Source organism: Syzygium oleosum, unplaced genomic scaffold, assembly GCF_021117445.2.
Source record: "Syzygium oleosum isolate NSW1041296 unplaced genomic scaffold, Sole_v2.1 Sole_v2.16, whole genome shotgun sequence".
In the NCBI taxonomy this organism is placed as follows: domain Eukaryota; kingdom Viridiplantae; phylum Streptophyta; class Magnoliopsida; order Myrtales; family Myrtaceae; genus Syzygium; species Syzygium oleosum.
Genome location: NW_026607500.1, coordinates 5,846,906 through 5,872,782, shown reverse-complemented (window position 1 = coordinate 5,872,782; position 25,877 = coordinate 5,846,906). Strand labels below are relative to the sequence as shown.

Genomic DNA, 25,877 nt, shown 5'->3' with positions numbered 1-25,877 from the left:
ATATGAATTTTCCATAACATTTTCTTTTATTTTTGTGATAGTATCTGATTATGCATAAGAGTTTTAATTCAGATTGATGATAAAATGAGGGTCAATTCTTGGTATTACATGTTCACACCTGAATTTTTGTCCAAAGATTTTGTTTGTGAAAAAAAAGTTGCGAGGGCCAAGAATCTGAGTGTGAGTAACCAAGCCCTGAGGGATCATATTGCAATTGAAACAGCAAGTCGGGAGCCAAAATGCAATTTCCAATACTTGTGGGACCAATTCGTAAATTTTACAAAATTTGCCCAAGCCCTTAAATCATCATTTTTATCGTTTGACCCCTAATTAAGCTTGAAATTGAACTTGGGCCGGGTCGAATTGATTAAATTGAGCCGAAAGGAGCAAATGGCATTTAATTGCGCATTCTCGGGCAAGAAGATGGCCGACTTTGAGGGACTTTTTTGCAAAATTGGGCAAAGAGACTTGCAAAGTACGATCAAGGGCCAAAAGTACTACACATCAGGTTTCCTATTAACCAAAACTTTCGGCCAAAGTTAAGAATTAAAGCACTTAAACCAGCTGCCAAAATCCAGTCCACGATTTGGCCACAATTCGAAGCTACTGAGTAGGCAACTTCGTGGCCCCACTATATCCTACTCAGCTACCCAATCAGCATGATCTCTGGCTAAGGTGGAAGACGACCATTAGATGTGCAAATAGACAAAAATTGATTAGGGATAAGCTCCTAAAGGCATGTGAAAATTGAAGACAAAATAGCTCGCTTGGCAGCTGCAGAAGTTTGAAAATCTGATACAGTTGGGGAAGCAGCTCAGTTGGCAAGCTTAGTGTGTGGGCAAAGACCGACCAAAAGCTGGCTCAATTCAGTGAATAAGCTCTCTGAAACACATCCATTCTTGCGCATCGCCAATCAAGACCCATTTGACCTGAAAATTGAGCCGCGGCCCTTGAATTACCAGAAGCCATGTCTAGTCGAAGGGGACAAAACCTGCCTTCTTCCTGCACAAGCTACCGTGGAATGGGAGTCCGAACGACGGAAATTCTAGAAACACAACCATTGTCTCCTCTGAACCATCACGTTATTTTTACGAACAGGGTTGTTTCTCAGCTTCAACAAATACGTACGTAGACGAGCAAAATCAAATGTACCTCGGTGGAAGGGAAGATGCACTCAAGAATCAACTAAGATCAAGAAATCCCCTCTGTCCAGCCTCCTTATCGCCTTTGGAGTTATTTGCTCCAGATTATGCGAGTGGAGTGCGGTGTAACTACTGGTTTGCCCCCAAGAGTTATCAAATTTCAGCGCTATTAACAAGTGAAACCAATTCAATGTGCTGTGGCTCCCCCGTCTCGGTTCCCTCTTTTGAAGCTAACAGTTCGTCTGGAAGAAGGGAAGCATTTGGATCCCTCCGGGAACCAAGAACAGCAGACAAAGTGGAGAAATCCTCAGAATGTTACGGATCAAAATGGCCAACCATAAATTACCGAATTGAGTTCTAGTGACCCCGAGTATGTGAAGTAGTGAGCCTCCTCCCCATGATGCCAAGAGGACCCCCATATTGTCGATGGACATGAGCAGAGCAAAGAAAGTGCCCTCAATACCAGAGGGACACAGCTTCGAGCTTAACACGTACAGAGGCATCCGCTGGAGTGTTCCGATCATTCGGGAGACCCCTTCATCGATCACAGCAAAGAAATAATCCGGCATGCCAAGCTTCAAGTTTAACCGCAGTACAAGAACCAGGTCAAGCATTCCTGACAGACCAAAGAACAATTGAGTCCACAATAGCAGATCCCGAAAAGGGCGATCCTTAAGGCCATGTTGGAATACTATTGCCCCAAGAAAGGAACCAACCGATCCAATTGAGAACAAATAACCAACAGTCTCCTGCAAGAATGGCTTGGATAATTAGCAGACTGTATTGTAAGTTCCTTCTGCTCATGAGTAATCATTTGGACTCTAAATTCTTTGTATCAGACGGAACTTAGGTCACTATAAAAGCTTTACCATAACAATGTATCTCAATCTTCAAGGATCTCATCATCTAGGAAGCAATTGGACAATAAGGAGACAAAAACAGCCGCTCAAATGACTTTAGCTGCGTAAGTTCATATTTCAAAACTTTTATCGTGATCATGTCTTCAAGCCAACAAATACTCGATTTGTCTTATATAACTGGTATAGCCACATATTAGTGGAGAAGTCACACTCTGATCACAGTGGTGTCCGTTGATCACAACCACATAGAGAATGTAAACACGTTCTTTTGTAGCTAATCTGACCTGTTTGTCTAAGATTCTTCCACTTGAGTATACTTCTGATCTCGGAGACCAGATTATGAATAAAATCTTGATAATCATCAGAAAATTCTACAGAAATTTCTGGGTTCATTAATGCATTTCTTAGTTCTTGCCCTTCAAAATAAGTAGTCCGGCATGAGAAGCAAACTTAACTCGTCCATACCTCAGAGAAAGATGGACCTCCATTGGCATCAGTATACCAATAGAACATTCCATCGCGGACATTCCAACTTAGTGCTATGGATGAATACATGTATAGACACGGTCTCCACACAGCTGGGATTTTCAAAGTGGTCCACATGGCCTTTCCAGCATCAAGAAACTTCTGATTGACCTGGGTACGACTTCAAAATGTTAGTTCAATAGTCTCCAGGAACATAAACACGGAGATGCTGAGAAGTCACACCTGTCTGTAATCAAAATTTGGTGTATGAGGCTCATCGAGAATATTTCCTAGTAATAGCACAAGCCCAGCTGGTATTGTCAGCAGAGCAAACACTCCCTAACAAACAAAAAGGAGAGAAGGATTGTGAAATGTGGAATTTCATAGAAAAATATAAAAGTTGGACTTGAAATGGTATCGAGAGGACACAAACCATTGGACCCATTCTATGGACAAAGATCCCGCTGATGACAAATCCCACCAGTCCTCCAGTTGACTCACTCAGAGCACACAAGCTTTGCATATCAGCCGCCAGAGAAGGATGGCTGATGCTGTTCTGTGCCACACAGGCATCTATTACAACATCTGCTATTGCAACACCAGCAGTTCCGGCTGTCAACAGCACTAGGGCAAGAACAAGGTGCACCTTGTAGAATGATAACACGAGCATGGAGAATACTCCGAGAAAACCTATAATGATAAAGAAAAATTCAATCACACAATCGCATCCGAAATTCTTCTGGATGGTCAAAGAGATTACTTTAGGAGCAACTTGAAAGAGACAAATCTAGACTCCAATCTTATAAAACACAGGGTTCTGCTTTTCATCCTCATATATGAGATCGTATGAGGATATTTCTTACATTCTCTCGGTATTTACTTTTCCCCAACGCATGCCTCAAAAGCCAAAGTGATGCATGTTATCTCATAAGTAGATGTGCTCATCTGACTAAACTAGCTTCAAAGTTCTTTAGGCAACGAGGACTAAATGCACTAAAGTGAAGAAATCAAACCTATTCTAAACAATTTCAATAGTCCCCAAGTGTGCTTTCCATTGCGTGTTTTCAGACCAATATTTATTCCAAATCAAAGTGCAAAGTTATGCATGTTAGATAACATCCACTAGTAGCTTTTGAGTGATGCTAAACTTTTAGCATATATTAAGATGCAAGGATACCAAAACTATTAGCCTAAACCAGTAAACCACAATGGGAAAGATGGCATTCAGAAAATACAAGTACCAACAAAATAAAGAAACTGGAGAATTATAACCAACTCTTCATATACCTGCTAAAACAAGATACGGCCGTCTCCGGTACCCTGCAACCGGGAGGACATCGGTCAGAAGTCCCCAAATTGGTTTGACAATCCAAGGAAGCTTTATTATTCCTGTATAGACCTGTGACTCAGAAGGCTGAACCTTCTGAACATCCTTCATGTAGTACTTGGTTGCAACATCAGACAGTGCACCCCCAAGCCCTTGGCTTATTCCATACACAATCGCCACCCCAAGAACAAAGCTCCAGTGCATTTCCGCTGCGAGCATTCTCAGCCATTGGAATGGAGCCAGGAAGCAATCGCACACCCGCGATCTGAGCTCATTCTCCTCCTCGACAGCCTCCTCCACCTCCTCCGCAGAGGCCACAAGATTCCTCGTCTCCTCCATATGACACACTTGTTGGAGTCAAACTTGCTAAAGAAGGTTGTCTCTATTTCTTCGAGAAATGGTTGACTCGCATCAGGACCGGTTTTTCCTCACTGGATCTTGGAAGCCGTCAGACATGGAGGACCTAGTTCATTAATGGGCGTTTCCTTGAGGTGGGTGCTTCTGAGCTAATCAGAGAGTTGACCCCAAAAAGAGGGAGAAACAGAAAGAATAACCACATGACTGGAAGTGACTTCTATATCCAAGTCTGCAGCTTACCCTATTTGCTCCAAGAAAGACTAGGAGGAACCCAGGTCACAATCACACCAACGTTCACGAACTGATGATTGGCTTGTCATGAAAATGATGTCAGATCTGCTTGTGTTTTTTTCCCTTTTTTTCTTGTTTTTTTTCTATAGAAAGACCATTTTGACTTGGATCTCCAAATTGGCTGACATTACAAGAACAAGAGGCGTTTCCAACTAGGCACGCAAAAGGGAGCCTTTTACTTTTTTCTTTGTTTTTTTGCCCTTTTTCTCTCTTGAACTAGAAGAGTTGAAACTTAAAAGGGTCGTTTTTTTTTTATGATATAACTCGGGCAATGCGTACATATGGGTCCTTGAATTTTTAATTCTCGGCATCGATTGTATTAACTACTGCTCTTGGTTGATTTTATTGCCGTCACATCTCAAACAACCGTTTGAAATCCAAATTCCACGACTAGCCTATGGTTCTGCTGTCTGTAGTTGCAAAACCTAGTCTTGTAATTTTATAGAGACAATTTTCGCAAATGGTCTGTTCTGTTTCTATATCAGTGTATCGTCCTTCATTGTTTCCCCAAGTATGGCAAACTAATCTTATTTTCTCCGGTCTGCTTTTTGTGTATGTGAACACTTGAAAATAGTTGTAAAATACCAATTTGTTGGAACAGAAGAAATTGATAAAGAATCTAGGCCTTGCCTTGGGATTATAGAGGCTCGCAGTAGAACCACCACTCCATTTGTGCCGAGAACAACTTCGGTAGTTGGTCCATCCAAGTTTGTTCTCCTCCTACAAATAGGTACCTCCAAGCATATTGATGTTCATCATTTACTTGGTCCGTCCAAACTTTTCGATGATCACACGTCCTCTAATTTGTGCACCATTAACAAGGTCCATCTAATCTTATGGACACCTTCATGTCCTCAAGTCCATTCACTTCTATTGGTTCATCCAAGTCTTCGACAATCACAGGTCCTCTGGTTTGTTCGCCATTGGCAAGGTTTATCCAATCTTATTGACGCCTTCATAACCTCAAGCCCGTTCACCTTCTGTTGGTCCATCCAAATTTTTGATAATCACACGTCCTCTAATTTGTTCACCATCCAGAATGTCCATCCGAACATCGACATATTCCTCATTCAATGACTTGTTTACCATTTTGCAAGGTCCATCCGATCATCATAATATTTCACGTCCAGTAGCTTCTTCACCTTCGGTGGAGCGAAAGTCCTCTTATACTCGTGCACATTCTCGTAGACATCTCATTACTAACACCATATATGAATCTGTATATCTAGAGGCTGTTTCTTCTTCCCATTCAAGTATAAATGTTAGTGTAATTAGAATGTTTTGTCATCCTCAATAGACTATAGGGTTATATTCTAACATTCTCTTCAATGCATTATTGTGGTCAAATTTAACTGTACATAAGAGTTAGTAAGTCGTATGGATAAAATGAGGGTTAAGGGTCAGCAATACAACTATATAATAGAAATTCGAAAACTATAATACTTCGAATTTTTTAGAATTATGGATTGCATTGGATATGTATTATAACTTCAAAGATATGATAGAAGCAATTTTTCTAGAGAATACCATAACGTTACACAACCTACAATATGATATTATTATTTCACTAAGGCTCCGCTTGTTTCACGAAAAATGAATGATTTGTAAAACATTTACCAAAAGTGATAGCTTGTTTCACTTGAAATAATTAGCCAATGAATAATATTTTTATTATTGATAACAATTTATGTCTAAAGAATTTCATGGACGGCATCGCCAATCAGCCACGACTCACATCTTGGCATCTTCTTATTATTGGTTGGTTGATTTTCGGATTCCTTTGCGTATTGAATTCCTTCTATAGAGAAGGCATTATGTCATAGATAAGTAAGGGAAATTGTCCAATCGATCATAAACTTATTATACATATGTCAATTTAGTTTTAAAATTTTCAAATTCACTAATTTAGTTGTAAACATTTGCGCAACATGGCTATGTACCATATGGGACAGCTGGCAATGATCGGATCACAACATTAGCGATTTCCGACGAAAATTGATCGGAAAGAATACATTGGAATTTCGCACAAAGGTTCAGGACTAAACCGCCCAAATTGAAAAGTCTAAGACTAAATTGGCATCCGTACAATAGGTTTATGACTAATTGGGTAATTTTCCATAGATAAGTTAGTATGTACTGTAATATACAATTATAATAATCAAATGATTGACTTACTTCTATTATTTTATAAAACATTTCTCTCTCCTACACGCAAAGACGAAGACACACAAGTGGAGAGCCCCCGCCCAAAAAAAAAGTTCATCTATTTTCCAACAAATAAAAATTAGGAAAAATTCCATTCATCGACCTAAACTTTAGGGAAGATTCACGTTAACCTCGAACTCTAATTATAAATCTCACATCTAAAAAAATTTGCATTTCGTCACAACTATTAAAGCTTCTAAACGTTTTCCGTAAACATGTACAGTACTCATTTTATTGTGCTCAATTAGTGTAAGGGCCATGTTTTCCTCCGTCTCTGGTTGGAGAGATGTCTCTAATCATTCTTCTAATTTGTGGGTTATAACAATGGTTATTACACAGATTTATATTTAATAAAGTTTGCATAAAGATGATGTCAATACTGCCGTAACCCACTAATCAGAAGCATTGTCGTAGGAAATGATGGAAAATATTACAGCCCGTCCGTTTCAATCTTTCTGATAATAAAATCGAAAATGCAGAAGAGATACATTTAAAAGTTTTGGATTAATAGGACAATTGAGAAGAAGATTGATGAACGGTACAAACACCACTGTGGTCATAAGAGGAAATCAACAGAGTTGATAGGTTGTCGTCACTTCTCAGTGATCTCTTGATGACAACTCTTTTGTGTACTTTCCTTTTCTGCCAGAACGGTCAAGGAAGGGGATAACGTCTAGCAATCAACGTGAAAATACTTCCTTGTGCCATCCTAATAAAGAGTGAATGAAGAGATCAGCTGGGTTCCTCGGACTAGTTGCGAGGAATTTTAGATCTGTTTCACAATCACAAAGTACAAGCAAAAGGGTAAAAATGCAGCAAACCGATGTTCTTATCAATATACTCAGCTCTTTCCGTCAACGTCGGTCTTCCCAGTTTCCGCGGAAAAAGTTCAAGCAGCTCCTCTAGATCTTTGATTATGTACATTTTATTTGGAAAAGAAAAGCATCCCATGTCAGTAAATTGAGTCTGCTAATTCAGACATTTCATGTGTTTCTTTGTAAAAAGAGTAGCACTTGTCCATACCATACATTATCATTAAATCGTGGGGAGAGAATGTAGGGAGTCGAACATGCAAAAAACATGAAAGCTTTGGCATGGTCGGTCGGTCGCAAGTGAAAATCCTTCAATCAAACCATTGCTCATCCACCTGTTCGGAACGGTCTGCAAAATCTTCATTCTTGCACATCGCAAGTCAAGACACGCTTGACCTTCTTAATGTCCCTTCCAAGGGGACAAATCCTGTCTTTCTTCATGCACAAGTTACATGGGAACGGGAGTCCGAGCAACGGAAATTAAAGAAAGACGACCATTGTCTCTTCTGAACCGACACGTTATTTTGATGAATGGGTTGCTTCTCAGTTTCTGTAAATATGAAGCTAGACGAGCAAAATAAAAAATGCGCCTCGGGGGAAGGGAAGATGCACTCAATAATCAGCTACAGAACAAGAATTACCCTCTATCCAGCCTCCATTTCCCCTTTGGAGTAATTTCCTCTAAAATATGCAAGCGAATTGTGTAGCTACTGGTTTGCCCCAAAGTTATTTAGCTTCGGCGCCATTAACAAGTGAAACCAATTCAATGTGCTGTGGCTCCACCGTCTCAGTCCCTTCTCTCGAAGCTAACACTTCGTCTGGAAGAAGGGAAGCATTTGGATCCCCTCCGGGAACCAAGAACAGCAGACAAAGCGGAGAGATCCTTAATATGTTACGGATCAAAATAGCCAACCATAAATTACCGAATTGAGTTCTAGTGACCCCAAGTATGTGAAGTAATAAGCCGCCTCCCCAAGATGCTGAGAGAATCCCAATATTCTCGATGGACATGAGCAGAGCAAAGAAAGTGCCCTCTATACCAGAGGGACAAAGCTTCGAGCTTAACACGTACAGAGGCATCAGTTTGAGTGTTCCAATCAAACGGGAGACCCCTTCATCGATCACGGCAAAGAAATAATCTGGCACGCCAAGTTTCAAATTTAACCGGAGTATGAGAACCAGGTCAAGCATTCCTGACAGACCAAAGAACAACTGAGTCCACAATAACATATCCCGAAAAGGGTGATCCTTAAGGCCATGTTGGAATAGTATTGCCCCAAGAAAGTAACCGACAGAACCAACTGAGAACAAATAACCAACAGTCTCCTGCAAGAATGACTTGAATAATTAGCAGACTGTATTGTAAAGTTTCTTTTGTTCATGAGTAATCATTTAGTGTCAAAATGCTCTACATCAGACGTAGTTATGTCACTGTGAAAGCTTTCACCATAACAATGCTTATCAATCTTCAAGGATCTCATCATCCAGGAAGCGATTGGACAACAAGAAAAAAAATAACAGCCATTCAAATGACTTTAGCCTCATGAGTTCAAATTTCAAAACTTTTACCATGATCATCTTTCTTCAAGCCAACAAATACTCAATTTGTCTTGTATAACAAGCAAGCTAATTTGTTAACACTGAGACATTTCCCTGGTTTTCATGATTAAGAAAGATCCAAGTATGAGCTAGAGTACAGCCACAAATTTGTGAAGATGTTACACTCTGATCAGAGGTTTTTGTTGATATTAACCACAGAGAGGATGTAAACATGTTCTTATGTAGCTAATCATACAATTTGTATGAGATTCTTCCACTTGAGCCAATGTACAAAAATGAAACTCTATCATTTTCTACTCTCTGTCTCCATTTATTGGCATGTTGACATTGCTTTGGGATTCCCGGAGCTGTATAGCCCACAGGCATTCAGCATTTACACTCTGATCACAGAGGTTTTCGTTGATATCAACCACAGAGAGAATGTAAACGTGTTGTTATGTAGCTAATCATACAATTTGTATGAGATTCTTCCACTTGAGCCAATGTACAAAAATGAAACTCTGGCATTTTCTACTCTCTCCATTTTTTGGCATGTTGACATTGCCTTGGGATTGCCAGAGCTCAAAGTATATTCCACAGGCATTCAGCATTTACACTCTGAGCCAAAGGAAACTTCTAGCTTGGTATACTTCTAATCTCGGAGACCAGATTATAAATAAAATCTTGAGAATCATCAAACCAGAAAATTCAACAGAAACTTCTAGGGTCCATAATTCACTTTTTAATTCTTTCCCATCAAAATAAGAAACTGGAATGACAAGCAAAATTATGTCGTCCATACCTCAGAGAAAGATGGACCTCCATCTGCATCTGTATACCAATAGAACATTCCGTCACGAATATTCAAACTTAGTGCAATGGATGAGTACATGTATAGACACGGTCTCCACACAGCTGGGATTTTCAAAGTGGTCCACATGGCCTTTCCAGCATCAAGAAACTTCTGACTGACCTGGGTACAACTTCACAATGTTAGTTCACCAGTCTCCAGGAACTAAACATGAAGAAGCTGAGAACTTGCACCTGTCTGTAAGCAAAATTTGGTGTGTGAGGCTCATCGAGAATATTTCCTAGTAATAGCATAAGCCCAGCTGGTATTGTAAGCAGAGCAAACACTCCCTAGCCCCAAAAAAGAGAGAAGGATTATGAAATGTAGAATATCATAGAAGAATATATAAGTTTGTTAAGAAAATAATATTGAGATGACACAAACCATTGGACCAATTCTGTGGACAAAGATCCCACTGATGACAAAACCCACGAGTCCTCCAGTTGACTCGCTCAGGGCACACAAGCTTTGCATATCAGCTGCCAGAGAAGGATGGCTGATGCTGTTCTGTGCCACACAGGCATCAATTACAACATCTCCAATTACAACACCAGCAGTTCCTGCTGTCAACAGCACTAGGGCTAGAACAAGGTGCACCTTATAGAACGATAACACGAGCATGGAAAATACTCCGAGAATACCTATAATAAAAAAAAGTCCAATCACACAATCACATTCGGAATTCTTTTGGATGCTCAAAGAGATTACTATAGGAGCAACTTGAAAGTAACAAATCTTGACACCAATCAATAAACAAAACACAAGTTTCTGCTTTTCATCCTCACATATGAGATCATATGAGGACATTTTCTTACATTCTCTCTGTATTTCGATTTCCCCAATAGATATGCCTCAAAAGCCAAAATCTTCAGTTGGTAATCACACAAAACCCTTTATCCTCAAGGTAAGCTCTTCGGGTAGAGACCCTACAGCCCACTTTTGCAAACTGCACTATGTAATTGACCAAGAGTTTGTACATCCAGGATTGTGTTTCTGCTTAGTGGGAAAGCAACAACTATATCATTATATGATTCAGGGGGAAAAAACAAAATTGGGTGCTCTTCTAGTGCTTCTGTCAATTTAAGAGTTGGTCTTGTCTGAACAAATGGGGGACTGACTCTAGAATACTTTCACGTCTTGCACCTTTCACATTAAGAAAATTGAGCCTCTGTGCATCAAAATACTTTGCTTTGGTAAAAAAATGAGGAAACAAAAGATTCCATATTTCGATGTATTTGGTAACAGTGTGGACATGTATCATATCAGCTGCCTCTTTTTATTAAACTACTTCAGACTATGCAAAGATGCATGATGAAGGTTTGTCCATGAGTAGTTTGTCAATTGGATTTTCTCTGGTGTATGACAGTTGCCAAATAAATCATACCCTTTAATTGACTTAGTAGAAGGAGCTTTATGTACTGAAATTACATATCGCTGGGGCAAAAACAGTACTTTGGTTACCTGTCCATACAACAATGTAGAATGTCTTAGACAATTGTCTCAGATTGTCCATCTATGGTAGTATATTTGTAGACTGCAAATTCTGTCCTTGAAAAACCATTTGACTGCGATCTCCAGAACAAACAATATAAAGAAAAAAGCGTAGATCCATTACCCTAAACAAACATATAATCAAATATGACATTTGGTTCATTGCCATTTTTTTAAGAAAACAAAAGACTAATAGGCACGGGTTACATTGATTAAATAACAACCATATAGACTGGTATATGCAGTAATTCTAACCATATCTGGTAAGGATCTACCAAAGTGAGTGGAAAGAAAGTTCAGCACATAGCCCAGAGAAGATTAATATAGCTCACCCCATTGCCACATACATTGTCAATTTTTAAGATCAGTTCATCATTCTCAGCTCAGGCAAGACCCCCAAATTACTAGCTGTCTGATGAGACTTCAAATAAAACCAAAAGTTGTAGAGAATGTGTGGTCAGATCGTGCTGTGTCTTACTCATCACAACTGTTATCTCAGCTTCTAGGACACTAGAGATTGGAACAAATAGCTAAACTATATACACTCCATGGAAAAAAATGCAGACAAGCGGATGCTAAACATCAAGTTTGGGGATTTTCTTGGTCCTATATTTGATTACATCATCATGCTTGATATCTGTGACATCTAATAGTTTGTTTAAACATATGGTGAATGTGATGCCGATCCTCATCTTCTAAGATTCTAAGTAGATGCCTACTGTTGATGACCAAGCAACGCCCATCCCAGCTATTGCTATGCGTCTTTAACGTCTCAATTTCACCAATTCCTTTCTTTTCTTTTTTCATACCACACTCACCTTATCTTTCAATGAAAACAACCTAATTACAGTTCTAGTAAGCCTGACTTCAAGAAGGTGAATATTTTGTCAATATTATTTCCATCAAGTGTCGGAGCCATGTTCACATCACCCCATTGATCGCCTACTTACAGAAGATTTAGATATCTCCCTTCAAATATGAATCAGAACTCATAAGTAGAAGTGCCCACCGACTAAACTAGCTTCAAATTTCTTCAGGCACTGAGGACTAAATGCACAAAAGTGAAGAAATCTAACATTTTCTAAAAGACCATTTTAAAAGCCCCCAAGTGTGCTTTTTTAATGCGTGCTTTCTTAATGCGTGCTTTCGTACCAACATCCACTCCAAGTCAAAGCGCAAAGTGATGCATGTTAGATAACATCCACTCCAAATCAAAGCGCAAAGTGATGCATGTTAGATAACATCCACCAGTACCTTTTGGGTGATGCTACTCTTTTAGCCTATATTAAAATGCAAGGATTCCAAAACTATTAGCCTTACCCACAACGTGAAAACTGGAATCCAGAATATACAAATAACAGAACAAAAAATAAAAGAAACTGGAGAACCGGCTTTTCGTGTACCTGCTAAAACAAGATAGGGCCGTCTCCGGTACCCGGCAACCGGGAGGACATCAGTCAGAAGTCCCCAAATTGGTTTGACAATCCAAGGAATGTATATGATTCCTGAATAGACCTGAGACTCAGAAGGCTGAACCTTCTGAACATCCTTCATGTAGTACTTCGTCGCGACATCAGACAGTGCGCCCCCAAGCCCTTGGCTTACTCCATACCCAATCACCACCCCAAGAACAAAGCTCCAATGCATTTCCGCCGCGAGCATTCTCACCCATTGGACTGGAGCCCAGAAGAAATCGCAACCCCTCCATCTGGGCACTTTCTCCTCCGCAACAGCCTCTATCTCCTCAGAGACCACAAGATTGTCAGTCTCCTCCATATGTCAGCCTCTATCTTGATGTTGGAGTAAAGCTTCCTGTGAAAGATGGTCTATTTCTTTGAGTAACGGTTGACCCACATCAAGATCGCTTTGTTCCTCCCCGGAAAGTTGGGAATTCTTGAGGGAATCATTCTTTTTGATCTAGGAAGTCGTCAGACACGGAGGACCCAGTTCAAGAATCGGCGTTTCCTTTGAGTTGGGTGCTCCTAAGCTCATCCGAGAGTTGACCCAAAAGGAGGATACCAAAATAGCATGACTTGAATTCTTGAAGGAACTTCTGGATCCAAATCTGCAGCTGACGATGTTTGCTCCAAGAATGACTAGGACAAGGAGGATCCCAGGACAATATCAGATCAACGTTCACGAAAACTATTGTGCGCTGTTCATGAAAATGATGTCTGAATTCTGATCTGTTCCTGTTTTGTCTCTCCTCTCTTTGAAAATAGAAGAAGACCTTCTTTTTTTTTTTTTTTAGCAAAAAAAAAGAAGAAGACCTTTTTTACTTTGAAACTCTAAATAAGATGGCATTAACAAGAACAAAAGAGAGATTTTGTTCCCAACTAGGCACGCAAAAAAGAGCTTTCTTCTTTTCTGTTCTTGTTCTTATCTTGGAACGAGAAGAGTGGAAATTTAAGATCTGTTTAGTAACGTTTCTATTCCTAAATTCTCTAAACGAGTTTCTGAATAAAAAAACACATTTAGTAACTGCACAAAATTTATATTCCCGAAGTAGAAAAAGAACACAAACACACTTGGAAGGGCACTAAAAATTTATACTCCTAATTTTTTCATTTAATTATAAAATTGTTAGTGGATACTTAACAATTCATATTTGGATAAAATTGGACTAGAAATAGAATGAGAATATATCATGATATAGAATTGGATTACCTTAATACAATCATAAAGAAAATTACTCCTTATAAACAAAGTAAATGCTGGGTGATGGTCGAGGAAATTGCAATTTAGAGGACTTAACAATTCATGTTTAAATAAAATTGGACTAAAAATAGAATAATAATATATTATGATATAGAATTTGATGACCTTAATACAATCATAAAGAAAATTACTTCTTATAGACAAAGCAAATATTGGGTGATAGTTGAGGAAATTGCAGTTTAGGGTGTAGGATTTTAGGATTTGGGGTTTGCGGTTTTGGATTATAAGGTTTAGGGTTTAGGTTTTAGAGTTTCGGATTTTGGGTTTAGTGTTTCGAGTTTCACGTTTGGGGTTTAAGTTAGGGTTTAAGGTTTTGGGTATTGGGGTTTGGGATTTAGGGTATAGGGTTTACAATTTAGGATTTTGGGTTTATGGTTTAGGATTCGGGATTTTGTGATTGAGCATTTTAGGATTTAGGGTTTGGAATTACGATTTTAGGGTTTAGGTTTCAGGGTTTCGGGTTTGGAGTTTTGGGGTTTAGGGTTTAGTATTTCGGATTTGGGGTTTAGAAGGTTTAGGGTTTGGGCTTAGGATTTTAGGGATTTGGGGTTCCGGGTTTTTGATTTAGTGTTATAGGTTTTAGGGTTTGGGTACTGAGGTTTAAGGTTTTGGGATTTAGGGTTTGGGAGTTAAGGTTTAGGGCTTTAGGGCTTAGGATTTGGAGTTTAGGATTTAGTATGAAAATATCTTGTGAAAGAGAGAGAGCTGATCTTGTTTCTCTTTCTGTTCCAGAAACAGAAAAATAGATTTTTTTACTTCTTATTTCTGTTTCAAATCTATTCCCTGACCACTTTTCTCTTCCGGGGAAAAAAAAAACTAACTGACGTTACTAAACAGATTTCTATTCTTTTTCTGTTCCGAAAAACAAAAGAACAAAAAAATAGAAAAACAGAAACGTTACTAAACAGACCTTTAAAAGGATGATTTTGTTAGTGATTTAACTTGTGCAATGCATACAAATGGATCCCCCAAAATTTTTAATTAGCAAAGTTGAGTATTTTAACTTGCACGATTTTTTGTTTTTTGTTGTTAAGAAACTTGCATAATGTCTGAAAATCGAGTATTCAATTAAATGCTGAGACTACGCAAAAACCATTTATCCCACGCATACTATTAAAAGAACACAACTCACTTATTGCCCTCGACTTTTATGTCTACACATGTTTTCTTTCTCTACACTCTCACATGTGCAAGAAGAGACAAAAATATATAATTAAAAGAAAGGGAAGAGACAGAAGCGGTGCTTCTCAATATCACAAAAAAAAAAATATCACCTTCCATGGTGCAAGAAGAGCCTGCGTGCGGAGAAAAGGCACTCGTTGGGGAGATCACCAATGAGCCCAATGCCGGTGCCGGCGAAAGTGTAGAGGATGATGGGTTTGGCATCATAGGTAATAAACAAAGGACGACGGGTTTGTGGAAGAAAAAAGAGGAGGAGGAGGAGGCATGGAAAACGTGCAAAAGAGAACAGAGAGACGAGTGGAAAGCGTAAAAAGACGAAGAAGAAGAAAAGTGGGACCCATATGAAAAAAATAAGAAGAAACAAAATAAAAACAATTGACCAAATAATCAAAAAAGGATCATATAAAATTGTACCATAAATAGTGGGCCCCACAAGGGATAAGATGGTCAAAACAATAAAAAAGGAAGTGTCTAAGCCATAAGAGAAGTGGAAAAAGCGCGGCCCATGATTTTATTGGAAAATTACTAAAAAAGTTCTAAACTCATTACATTTGTGCCAATTCAATCTTAAACTTTTTGATAATTTATCAATTTAGTTATAAATCTCTCTATTGTGCTAATGTAATCTCAACTTTTTGAGAATTTACCAATTTAGTCGTAAATCTTTAAATGAATTACCAATGTAGCGCTTTCGACTAATTTTGGCCAGAAATCGCTGACGTGGCGCGGTGGTCCAACGTGGCACAACCGATACTGAAGTGGATAATTTTTTAAAATTTTTTAATATTTTTTCTTTTTTCTTTTCTTTCTTTTCTTTTATTTTATTTTCCTTCACAAGGCTGACATGGGTGCCGACCATTGAGCGAGGCCCAGCAACCCCTGCCGACCCCTAGGTGAGAACCACGAAGCCCTGGCTGGTATTGGTGAGGGTTGCAACCCTTATTGAATCTGGTGAGGACGTAACAAGTCCTCACCTAAACCCTTGCTAGCTACAACGAAGGTGTCGTAGCCCTTGGCCGCCCTTGTTTGGCCGGCGAGGACTTCGTGACTCTTGCCCAAGAGCCGGCGGGGGTCACCAACCCTCACCTAGTGGCCTGCGGCCCACTAGCCCTATGAAGAAAAAAGAAAAGAAAGAAAAAAAAATAAAAAAAAATAAAAAATTTTAAAAAATTATCCACCTCAGCGTTGGTTATGCTACATAGGATGGCTGGCATTAATTAGACTACCACGTCAATGATTTCCAACCAAAATTAGCTAGATGACTACATTGGTAATGCATGAAAAGGTTGAGAACTAAATTAGCAAATCATCGAAATGTTTAAGACTAAATTGGTACAATTGAAATGTTTAAGATTAAATTAGTAAATTTTCAAAAGGTTAAGTAGTAAATTAGTCAAATTGAAAGGTTTATGATTGGATTGGCATTAATACAATAAGTTTAGGCTTTTTGATAATTTTCCTCATTCTATCTATTTGTTGTTTGTCATTTATCAACTATATTTCATTAATCATTCATATAAAATGACGAATAAATTGGGGTTTAAGGGCCAATAAGATTGGGAGTTATGATGTTTTAGTTTCTTGACACATAAATGTTCTAGTTCATAAATGTGATTGGACATCGTCTAGCTATAGTACACTTACTATGTTTGTACCATCTATAATATATAGTATAAGTCGGAATTGAGAGAATTCTTATGAATGCCACGTGGCGCTTCATTTTGACTCTATAATTGCCACGTGGCGAGGTATTGTGCATAATTTTGCCATGTGACTCACACTCGACCAATCAACATTGATTTATTCACTTGTTACTTCCAAAATTTTATTTTTATTGAGCTTAAATTCCAAAGAACAAAATGGATAATGAAAAAGAATATCAAATGCGTTCCATAATATATCTCTTTCAACTATTTTCTCATCGATTTAAATTGGAAAAAATTAAAAGAGACATGTCTTTTCTATATTATAATTATTATTCTTCCAAAATATTTACCACTTTCACGTTTTATTGCTTATTAATTTTGAAATTGATGAAAGTGAAAATACATAAATAAATTGGTGTACATATTTATTCAGTTAATTAAAAATTAAGTTAGAAAGAGAAATATATTGTATTAGATGAATAAGATTTATATTTCGAAATATAACATATTCGACATATGAGTAAGTACACAATTTATCTACTTAACCTATATACGTATATATTAATTCAACCTTTTTTTTTTGGTCGAAATATTAATTCAACTTGAAGGATAGCTTATGTTATGACTTTTTACTTGTTGAGTATATCCCAATGACACTATATATATACACACACACATAACGTACTTGAAACAGGCAGATGTTCAATTTTAGGTCCTATTGAAAATCCAATTATTTAAAATATTTCTTATATCCTGTAAAGAAAATATTATTCAGTAGAAGAAAACGTGAACATGATTTATGTAAAGCCCACGTAATTGGAAATTGATTAGAAAAAAAATAAGAGAGCACTTCATAAGCTTTAATATATAAGTTTGTCGTTGGACATATTTTCAAATACCAGAATTCAAACAAAATTAAAATAATGAAAAAAAAAAGAGTTTATCTCGAGCTTTGATTGACATTCATATGATCTATATAATTAAAGCCGAAAATGAATGAGTATTTGCTCTTGCACCACTACGTGGCAGTCCACTTTGCCTCTATGATTGCCACAATACATCAACAATAATAATTCAAATTCTAAATTTTTGAATGCAATGTACTCATATCCTTTTACCGACCATTTAGCTAATTTTGCTGGCGGTTTTTACGGGGTGCCACGTGAATGCGACGTCAGTGTCACATATGGCAAAAACCATAGAAAGGAGCCACGTTAGCCTTTTCTGGTGTACCACGTCGGCGAAATCGAATGAACTTTTGGTGGAAGAATTTGATTGTGCCAATTTTAGAATATCCAAAACTCGATTACGTTTTTTCAAACTTTTAGGATTTAATTGCACATCAAATGCAACATTTAGAATTGTCGATGCTGTTTCTCCTAATTATAATTTTGGGTTAATACCATGAAAAACCCCAAATTAGTACATCTGTGACAAATTTACCCTTCATTAGTTTGTGTTAAATTTTATCATTAAATTACTGAGTTGGATGACACGCGGCCGGTGATGGGTGTACCAGTTTGGGGTTTTACCTCTATTTGTCACAAGTGTACCGGTTTATGATTTTTCGTGGAATTAATACAATTTAGCAAAAACTAACGGAGGGTAAATTAGTCACAAATATACTAGTTTGGAGTTTTAGCGGTCAAAAAATTAATTTTGGGTAAATTTGTTATAGATATACTAGTTTGCGATTTTTTGTGATAAAAAAATTAATTTTTGGTAAATTTATCACATATATACCAGTTTGAAGAGTTTTATGATATTAACTCTATACTTTTCTATTAGAGATCGGTGGAAATGTGTTGAAGGACGTCATTGTAATTATAAAAAATTTCATCAATTTCTATTTAGAAAAGTTAAGACAAAATTTTTTGCTAAAGAGATTCCTACAGATGATGGTGCTGTCACAAGCAGACAGCTCGTCATCCTACATTCTTCAATGAAAGACTTTTCTCCGAGAAATAGAAAACCTACTAGCAAATCTATACTAAAATCTTTCTCTCTACTCTCCATTTGTTCGGCAATGATTTGAAAAATATTTTTCTAAAACAGATCGTATTTATCACTAGAAATAATTAGTCGATGTAATATGTTTTCATTATCAACAATAAATTATGTCTAAATATTTTCATGGACGATGAAAATGTCTTTCGTTCATTTATTTTTGTAAACGATACAAGCAATCATTTTTAAGAAAATATTTTTCAAATTATTCATATTCTACGAAACAAACGAAGGCTCCGGTCATTTCGCGGAAAATGTGACATTTTTGGAAATTTCTTTCTGGAAAGTCATTTCTCAGAAAAATAACAATATTTTCCGGTGTTCGGCTGAGACTTGAAAATGAACTGGAAAATATTTTCCGCCGTTCAGTATCCGATTTGATTTTTTAGAGTAAATTACCAAAAAAATTTAATATTTAATATTTTTTTATTCTTTTAATTTTTAAGTTTTATTCTTTTTCTTTTCCTTTTCTTTTCTTCTTTTTCCTTCTTCCTTGGCTGGTTGTCGGCCATGGCAACGGCCAGCGACCGACCATAGGCAAGCTGGAGCCTCGCCATAGTCCGGCGAGGCTCGAACTCGCCAAATTCGAAGCTAATTATCAATGACTCAAAGGTGTGAACCATTGCCATATGATGTTATTGAACAAACCTCGCCCCCTTCTCTTCCAATCAAATTGTTACTACTTAAAAGAAATTGGGTTCAACTCCCACAAGACACATGGCTAGGAATAGCAAGCCTTCGTGGCATCATATCAATCGACACTTTTTTGGGTTTTATCTATTATTAGGGTATTTTGAATTCGAGCAACTCTTTAAATAGCTTCATTTCGGTTCTCATCCGGACTTCGAGATAATCGGAATGTAAAACTCCTAGAGAGTATTCTCCCTTCACGTGAAAGAAAAAGATTCATGGAGAATTTGAGGCTACGATCATGTATATAGTGACGTATTAAAAGAAGGAACACATTCATGGAGTTCACCCGAATTAAAAGACTTGTGGATGTGACCCAACACCATATGATATATCGTACAAACCTCGCCCCCTTCTCTTCCAATCAAATTGTTACTACTTAAAGAAATTGGGTTCAACTTCCACAAGGCACACGGCTACGAGCAGCAAAGCAAGCCTTGGTGGCATCATATCAATAGACACTTCTTTGGGTTTTGTCTATTATTAGGGTATTCGCATTTTCTAGTCGGAAAAATCCAAATTCCATGGAACGAATGGAGCCTAAATATTTGTTCTTTCCATTGATTGGTTACTCCTGTGAGTACAAAACGCAATGAGAACAAAGAATTGTATATCCAAATGTAACCTATTGTAACGCAAATTACAGTTAGGAATCGACATACAACCAGAACTTCTTTGTCCAGTCTCTTTGTATCCGTGAAGATGTATTAACTCAGTTTCTCTTTTTATGTCCTCTTCTAAGAAATGGCAAGTGGACCGACTCCAAAGACCCCCCTAAAATCATCTGCCATTATCAGTGCTTTTAACGAGGGAAACCAGTTCAATTTTCTCGGGTTCCAGAGCTTCGGCGTCCTCTTCAGAAGCCAATACTTCGCTCGGAAGTATGGAAGAATTTGGATCGCCTCTCGGAACCAAGAACAGCAGACAGAGCGGAGATATGCGTAGTATGTTTCGTATCAAGATAGCTAACCACAAGTTTTCAAATTGGGTCCTGGTAACCCTGAGTAAGTGAAGTAGTAATCCCCCTCCCCATGACGACGAGAGAAGTCCGACATTGTCGATTGACATGAGCAGGGCGAAAAAGGTGCCTTCTATGCCGGAGGGGCACAGCTTCGAACTGAGTACAAGTAGAGGCATCCACTTCAGTCTCGAGATCATCTGGGACGCACACTCATCGATCACGGCAAAGAAATAGTCCGGAATGCCAAACTTCAAGTTCAGTCGCAGAACCAGGAATAGGTCAAGCATTCCTGATAGACCAAAGGACAACTGGGTCCACAACAGCAAATCCCGGAACGGATGATCCCTAAGACTGTGCTGGTATAGTAGTGCTCCTAGGAGTGAGCCAACTGAGCCAATTGAGAACAAATAACCGACGGTCTCCTGCTTGAACAAAATGATAATTAATACATCTGCAGGAGACAAGGTCAAAATGATCTGTTGTTGATACGGTCATAGAGCAGTTTGCACAGTTGGCGGAATTTGAACAAGTGAACTCCAGTTCCTAAGTAGGAAATCTCTTAAGAGTCCTAACCAACTATGCCAAACACATTATTTTGCCGCATGTCCTAGAAAATTTTTAGGAGATCATATTTTCCAAGCCAGTTAAACACAATTTATTCATGCACAGTAAGTCCATCAATAATTTTCATATAAGAAGTCCTGGATGAATCGAAGTTCACATACCTTAGCGAACAATGGACCTCCTTTTGCATCGGTGTACCAATAGAACATCCCATCGAAAATATTCAAACTCAATGCAAGTGATGTATACATGTACAAGCATGGTCTCCAAACAGCTGGAATTTTCAAAGTCGTCCACATGGCCTTCCCAGCATAAAAAAACTTCCGGTTGACCTGACCACGACTGAAAAATATTAATATATGAATCTAAAGGAACCAAAAATGTGAAGATGCCAAAATTCCACACCTGTCTGTAATCAAAATTTGGTATGTGAGGCTCATCGAGTATGACTCCCAGTAAAATCATAAGGCCAGCCGGTACTGTCAGAAGACCATATACCCCCTAACCAGAAATGGAAACAAGTTCTCCGATGAGGGATTGCTATGTCTGGTGAACCCAAAATATAAATGCTGCATTGAGTAATAGGGTTCAAAGTTGACAAACCATCGGACCAATTAGGTGAACAAGGATACCGCTAATGACGAAGCCCACAAGTCCTCCAATCGAAGAACTCAAAGCACACAGGCTTTGCATGTCAGCTGCCAGAGAGGGATGACTGATGCTGTTTTGTGCCACACAAGCATCAATGGTGACGTCTGCTATCGCAACACCAGCACTTCCTGCTGTCAATAGCACTAGGGCAAGAACAAGGTGCACCTTGTAGAATGACAACACGAGCATGGAGAATACACCGATAAAACCTACAACATGACAGAATGATGGATCAGGTCAGCACACCCGAGCTATACATGTCACTATATCTGAACTTGTCTAACAAACTACTCTTGGACGGAGGGATATCCAGGGAGAAAAAAAAAAGAGAACACACAAGACAAATTAAACATGGATTGCTGCCTTTTCAGAGACTTCAGACTTCAAAGTTATGCTTCATGTCATGTCAAGTTCCGTCTGTACTGTTCTGTGCATTTAACTTTTTCGACTCTATAGGAATATAGGCAGTGTGACACAAAATCCTTCATAGTCTGTTTAAGAGTCAGAACATCTAAGAAGCGACATTGCATTGTGTTGGGTACATTTTGGACACTGTATTTTCCACAATTAATCATACATGTGTTGTATTTAGTCTCGTCCACGCTTGTAAAGACTTCGCCAAAGACAAGTATACAGTTGCTACTCAAGTACCATTGTTGTAAATTGAGGCCGTTTTGGGAGCCATGATTGTATTTATACTCTCTCTCTGTTGCTTTCAACTACTGAAATCTGGGCTCTCTATATGAAAGCATTGTGCATGTGTTAAGCTAAAAATATTTCGACAGTTTGATGTGGTTGCTGACCTTATGGTTTACCTGAGTGGGTGCAGAGTTGGTATATCAGGTCCATACCATGATCAGAATGCATTACATACAAAGTGCACTATAAATACGGAAAATTTTATGCATGGAGCATTTTTATTTAGGATTCACGCATCATGCATCCACTTGTTTCACCAAGTTACCAACGATGTTACTAGCAAAAGGTCCAAACATCTTGAACAGCATGCTATCAACCTAGGGACAAAGGTATATAGCACTTTTCCACACCCCAGTCCATGCACCACTAACAATTACCACTGACCAGATGACATGAAAATTAACCATCAAATTTGGAGATGAGTAAAGAAGAAATTTCTAGGCTGGAAGCACATGAGGCAGAAACTGTCCATCAAATTGACAGAAGTGACATTCTTGTGACCCAAACTTGTTTTCAAAAATGGGTTCATGCGCAGAGCTTCTCATTGAGGGATATGCAGAAGAGCCTGATCAAGTTTCCCCATGGCCTTTTCTTTTAATGACTTGATACCACAGTTTCCTTACACTACTTTCATTCATCAGACAGGGTTATCTTTTTTCTTGTGCTTTGTTGACCACTCAGATTGATTTATGATTCAAATGATGCTCTTCAGGAAAAGATTGCAGTGAAGAGTTAGAGTGCACAGACAATGATGCTGGGCTGCTGCTAGATCCCATTACCTAGTGAAAGTTCCTGCATCTAATTGTAGTTCACTTACGCCTTCTCCAACCTCTAAGGACATACTCCTTTATATAGCTTCTCCTGCCAAATCTTCTATTTCTAATACACAGAAGATTTTTGGGAGGAAGAAAAGAGTGCATTGGCAGCACCTTGTTTGGTTCTCAATTGCCCCTCAGTATGTAGCAATAACATGACTTTCAGTATCCGTAAGCTGCCTAATTTTGTAAGAATGTCATCATCGCAGCCTACTGTCTCTACGCTGTATGCGTGATCAAATGAGAAACAAGAGATCACTTTTTTCTTTGTTTGTCATTTCTGCAAAAGGAGTCTGGTGCAAAGGCCACCCAGGAGATGTGTAAATCGCAGAGAATAGACTACGGCCAAGTATGCCGATTTGCATTTGGAAATTGGAAAAGAACTTTAATAGGGAAAATCTTTATATTATTGCCTAACTATAGACACTCTGCGACATGTGGAGAATGAGGAATCCAACCCCGTCGGAAGCAAAGTGCAGCATGCAGATTCTACCTCGAGTAAATATTAATTTTTTACTGTTATATTTAGAGTAATGAGCATACAGAATTCACCGGACCATTCTCCCAGAGAGATTAATTCTTTCATAAGGGGCATGTAGCAAGAGTTGTCCACCTCTGAACAAATGGTCGACAAAATACTTTTCCTGGCCACCACAAGACAAATGAGCACCGATCCATTGCCACATGAACATGAACATTCTTTAGAAATAAATGCACATCTTCGAAATAGCTAACCACTAAGTAGACATGTAAAAGTGCCGCCAATAAAGCAAAAAGGGCAAAACACACTGAAACAAAACCTAAATAACTCTCAACAGCAACTTTTCCTTGTGGGGATGGTGCATTCAGACGTCATATCTTTCATTAAAGGTTTCTAACACAGTGATAGAGCTCATACTTACAACCATATCCATAAGCCACCATCTACTCAGACACATGACCCAAATATAAGTAGTTAAGAACTCAAGAGAGGCAGAAAACCAAATATACCTGCGAAAACAAAGTAGGGGCGCCTCCGGTACCCGCGGACCGGGACAACATCGGTCAGAAGGCCCCAAATCGGCTTGATGATCCAAGGAATATTGACGATCCCATAATAAATCTGAGCCTCCGAAGGCTGGACTTTCTGGACATCCTTCATGTAGTACTCCGTCGCGACCCGCGACAGAGCGCCGCCGAGCCCCTGGCCTATCCCGTACACGAACACCACCGCCAGCACGAAGCTCCAATGCATCTCCGCCGACAGCATTCTCAGCCACTGGATCGAGGCACGGAGGCAGTCGCACCCCCTCGGTCCGGGCGCTCCTCCTCCTTCCTCCACACCCTCCACCTCCTCCTCCTCCTCCTCCTCTTCAGAGGCCAAGACATCACCTCGCTCCACCATAACCACGACGACACTTCACTTTCACAATGGAATTTCTCGTTCTTGAAATGTTTGACCTGAACCCAGATGGGTACTTTCCCGGAAGCGTCCCCCACTTTCCCGGGAAGATCTCTGCCTATGATGGATCTGGGTATCCTCGCAGTACGTACGGGTGGTGAATCGGCGTTCCGAAGAAATGGGCTCGCGGAAGCCGATGCAAAGATTCGAGCTGCGCACGAGACAGTTCTTGTTCTTGATCCGAACCAGAAGACACGGTGTAACTGGAAGCGCAGTTATTACAGAGATCCCCTGTTCACCAATCAGAGGCAGTGTTGTTGGCAGCAACACGAGTGCAAAGGCTTTCTTGATCTGGGTAGTTTCTGTCTGGATTTGCCCGGTTCGAATTTTGACCAATCTCTAGCCGCCAAAGGGAACTAGGCTTTGATACCCTCAAAAAAAAAAATCTCAAATTTATCTTCGATCTCAATTCTACAATGATTTTTTTTTTCATCTCACAGAAAATCCTGAACTTTTGATCAAATTCCATTTGTACTCTAAATTTTTTTATCTCGTAATAAACCTCGTACTGTAGGTTAATACTCAATTTTATCTTAAACATTTTTTATCTTGTAAAAAAATATCTACTTTAATTTAAATTTCATATCTTACCCATCGTTAACCCTCCACGCAAAATCGCCCTTAGCGAATTTCCATGTCATTGCTCTAGTTTTTACCCAAATTTCAAATCCAAGAGGACTTCGTTTTGAGGGCCTAAACGATGTCTTCTTGGATCTAAAATTTGGGTAAAAATTAAAGCAATTAGGGTTGATTTTCTTCAATTACTTTTACTTTTAATAGAGTCACCTTCCATCTCGCTCGGGGATTTTCGATTTTGCACTCAGTCTTCAATCTCCCGTGCTCAAGAGTCTTCTATCTCTTGCGGTCAAATCGCTTGCGCTCGAGACCCTCAGGTTGGGACGCTCGAACAGCTCATGCTTCAAAATTTTCCATCTCTCAGTTGTGAAGAGAAATTTTGGATGGAAGGTTAACGGGAACAGATTTGGGACTCAAGTACAAGTTAATGATTTTTTATGGGATAAAAAAGAGTTTATGGTAAAGTTGGGACTGGACCTAAAGTTAGAGGCTTTTTTTGAAATAATAAAGTTTATGGTAAAATTGATATTGCACCTAAAACTTCTTGTTTTTTCTAGGGTATTAGACAAACGAAAGACATGTTTTCAT

The 25,877-nt window shown here is 38.8% G+C and overlaps 2 protein-coding genes and 1 pseudogene across 2 annotated transcripts; all 3 read right to left on the bottom strand.

The window, feature by feature from the left end:
• Window positions 1-781: 781 nt before the first annotated feature.
• LOC115692979 (probable folate-biopterin transporter 2) lies at window positions 782-4,373 on the bottom strand (annotated as a pseudogene).
• A 3,226-nt stretch (window positions 4,374-7,599) lies between these two features.
• On the bottom strand, window positions 7,600-13,554 carry LOC115692981 (probable folate-biopterin transporter 2). The gene is made up of 5 exons (XM_030619962.2): window positions 12,743-13,554; window positions 10,233-10,489; window positions 10,043-10,138; window positions 9,801-9,971; window positions 7,600-8,785 (listed from the first exon to the last, which is right to left on the bottom strand). The coding sequence occupies exons 1-5, from the start codon at window positions 13,113-13,115 to the stop codon at window positions 8,186-8,188; spliced, it is 1,497 nt and encodes a 498-aa protein (XP_030475822.1). The 5' UTR covers window positions 13,116-13,554; the 3' UTR covers window positions 7,600-8,185.
• Window positions 13,555-20,118: 6,564 nt separating this feature from the next.
• Window positions 20,119-25,053, bottom strand: LOC115692978 (probable folate-biopterin transporter 2). Its single transcript, XM_030619960.2, has 5 exons — window positions 24,263-25,053; window positions 21,711-21,967; window positions 21,513-21,608; window positions 21,269-21,439; window positions 20,119-20,965 (listed from the first exon to the last, which is right to left on the bottom strand). Exons 1-5 carry the CDS (start codon window positions 24,654-24,656, stop codon window positions 20,363-20,365), a joined length of 1,521 nt encoding a protein of 506 aa, XP_030475820.1. The 5' UTR covers window positions 24,657-25,053; the 3' UTR covers window positions 20,119-20,362.
• Window positions 25,054-25,877: the final 824 nt, after the last annotated feature.

Coding starts and splice junctions, on each gene's coding strand:
- LOC115692981 (XM_030619962.2), bottom strand. CDS start 13,115: ATGGAGGAGACTGACAATCTTGTGGTCTCTGAGGAGATAGAGGCTGTT. Junction 10,490..12,742: donor GCCCTATCTTGTTTTAGCAG/GTACACGAAAAG, acceptor TTTTTATTATAG/GTATTCTCGGAGTATTTTCC. Junction 8,786..9,800: donor GAGGTCCATCTTTCTCTGAG/GTATGGACGACA, acceptor TCATTCTTGCAG/GAGACTGTTGGTTATTTGTT.
- LOC115692978 (XM_030619960.2), bottom strand. CDS start 24,656: ATGGTGGAGCGAGGTGATGTCTTGGCCTCTGAAGAGGAGGAGGAGGAG. Junction 21,609..21,710: donor TTCACCTAATTGGTCCGATG/GTTTGTCAACTT, acceptor ATTTCTGGTTAG/GGGGTATATGGTCTTCTGAC. Junction 20,966..21,268: donor GAGGTCCATTGTTCGCTAAG/GTATGTGAACTT, acceptor TTGTTCAAGCAG/GAGACCGTCGGTTATTTGTT.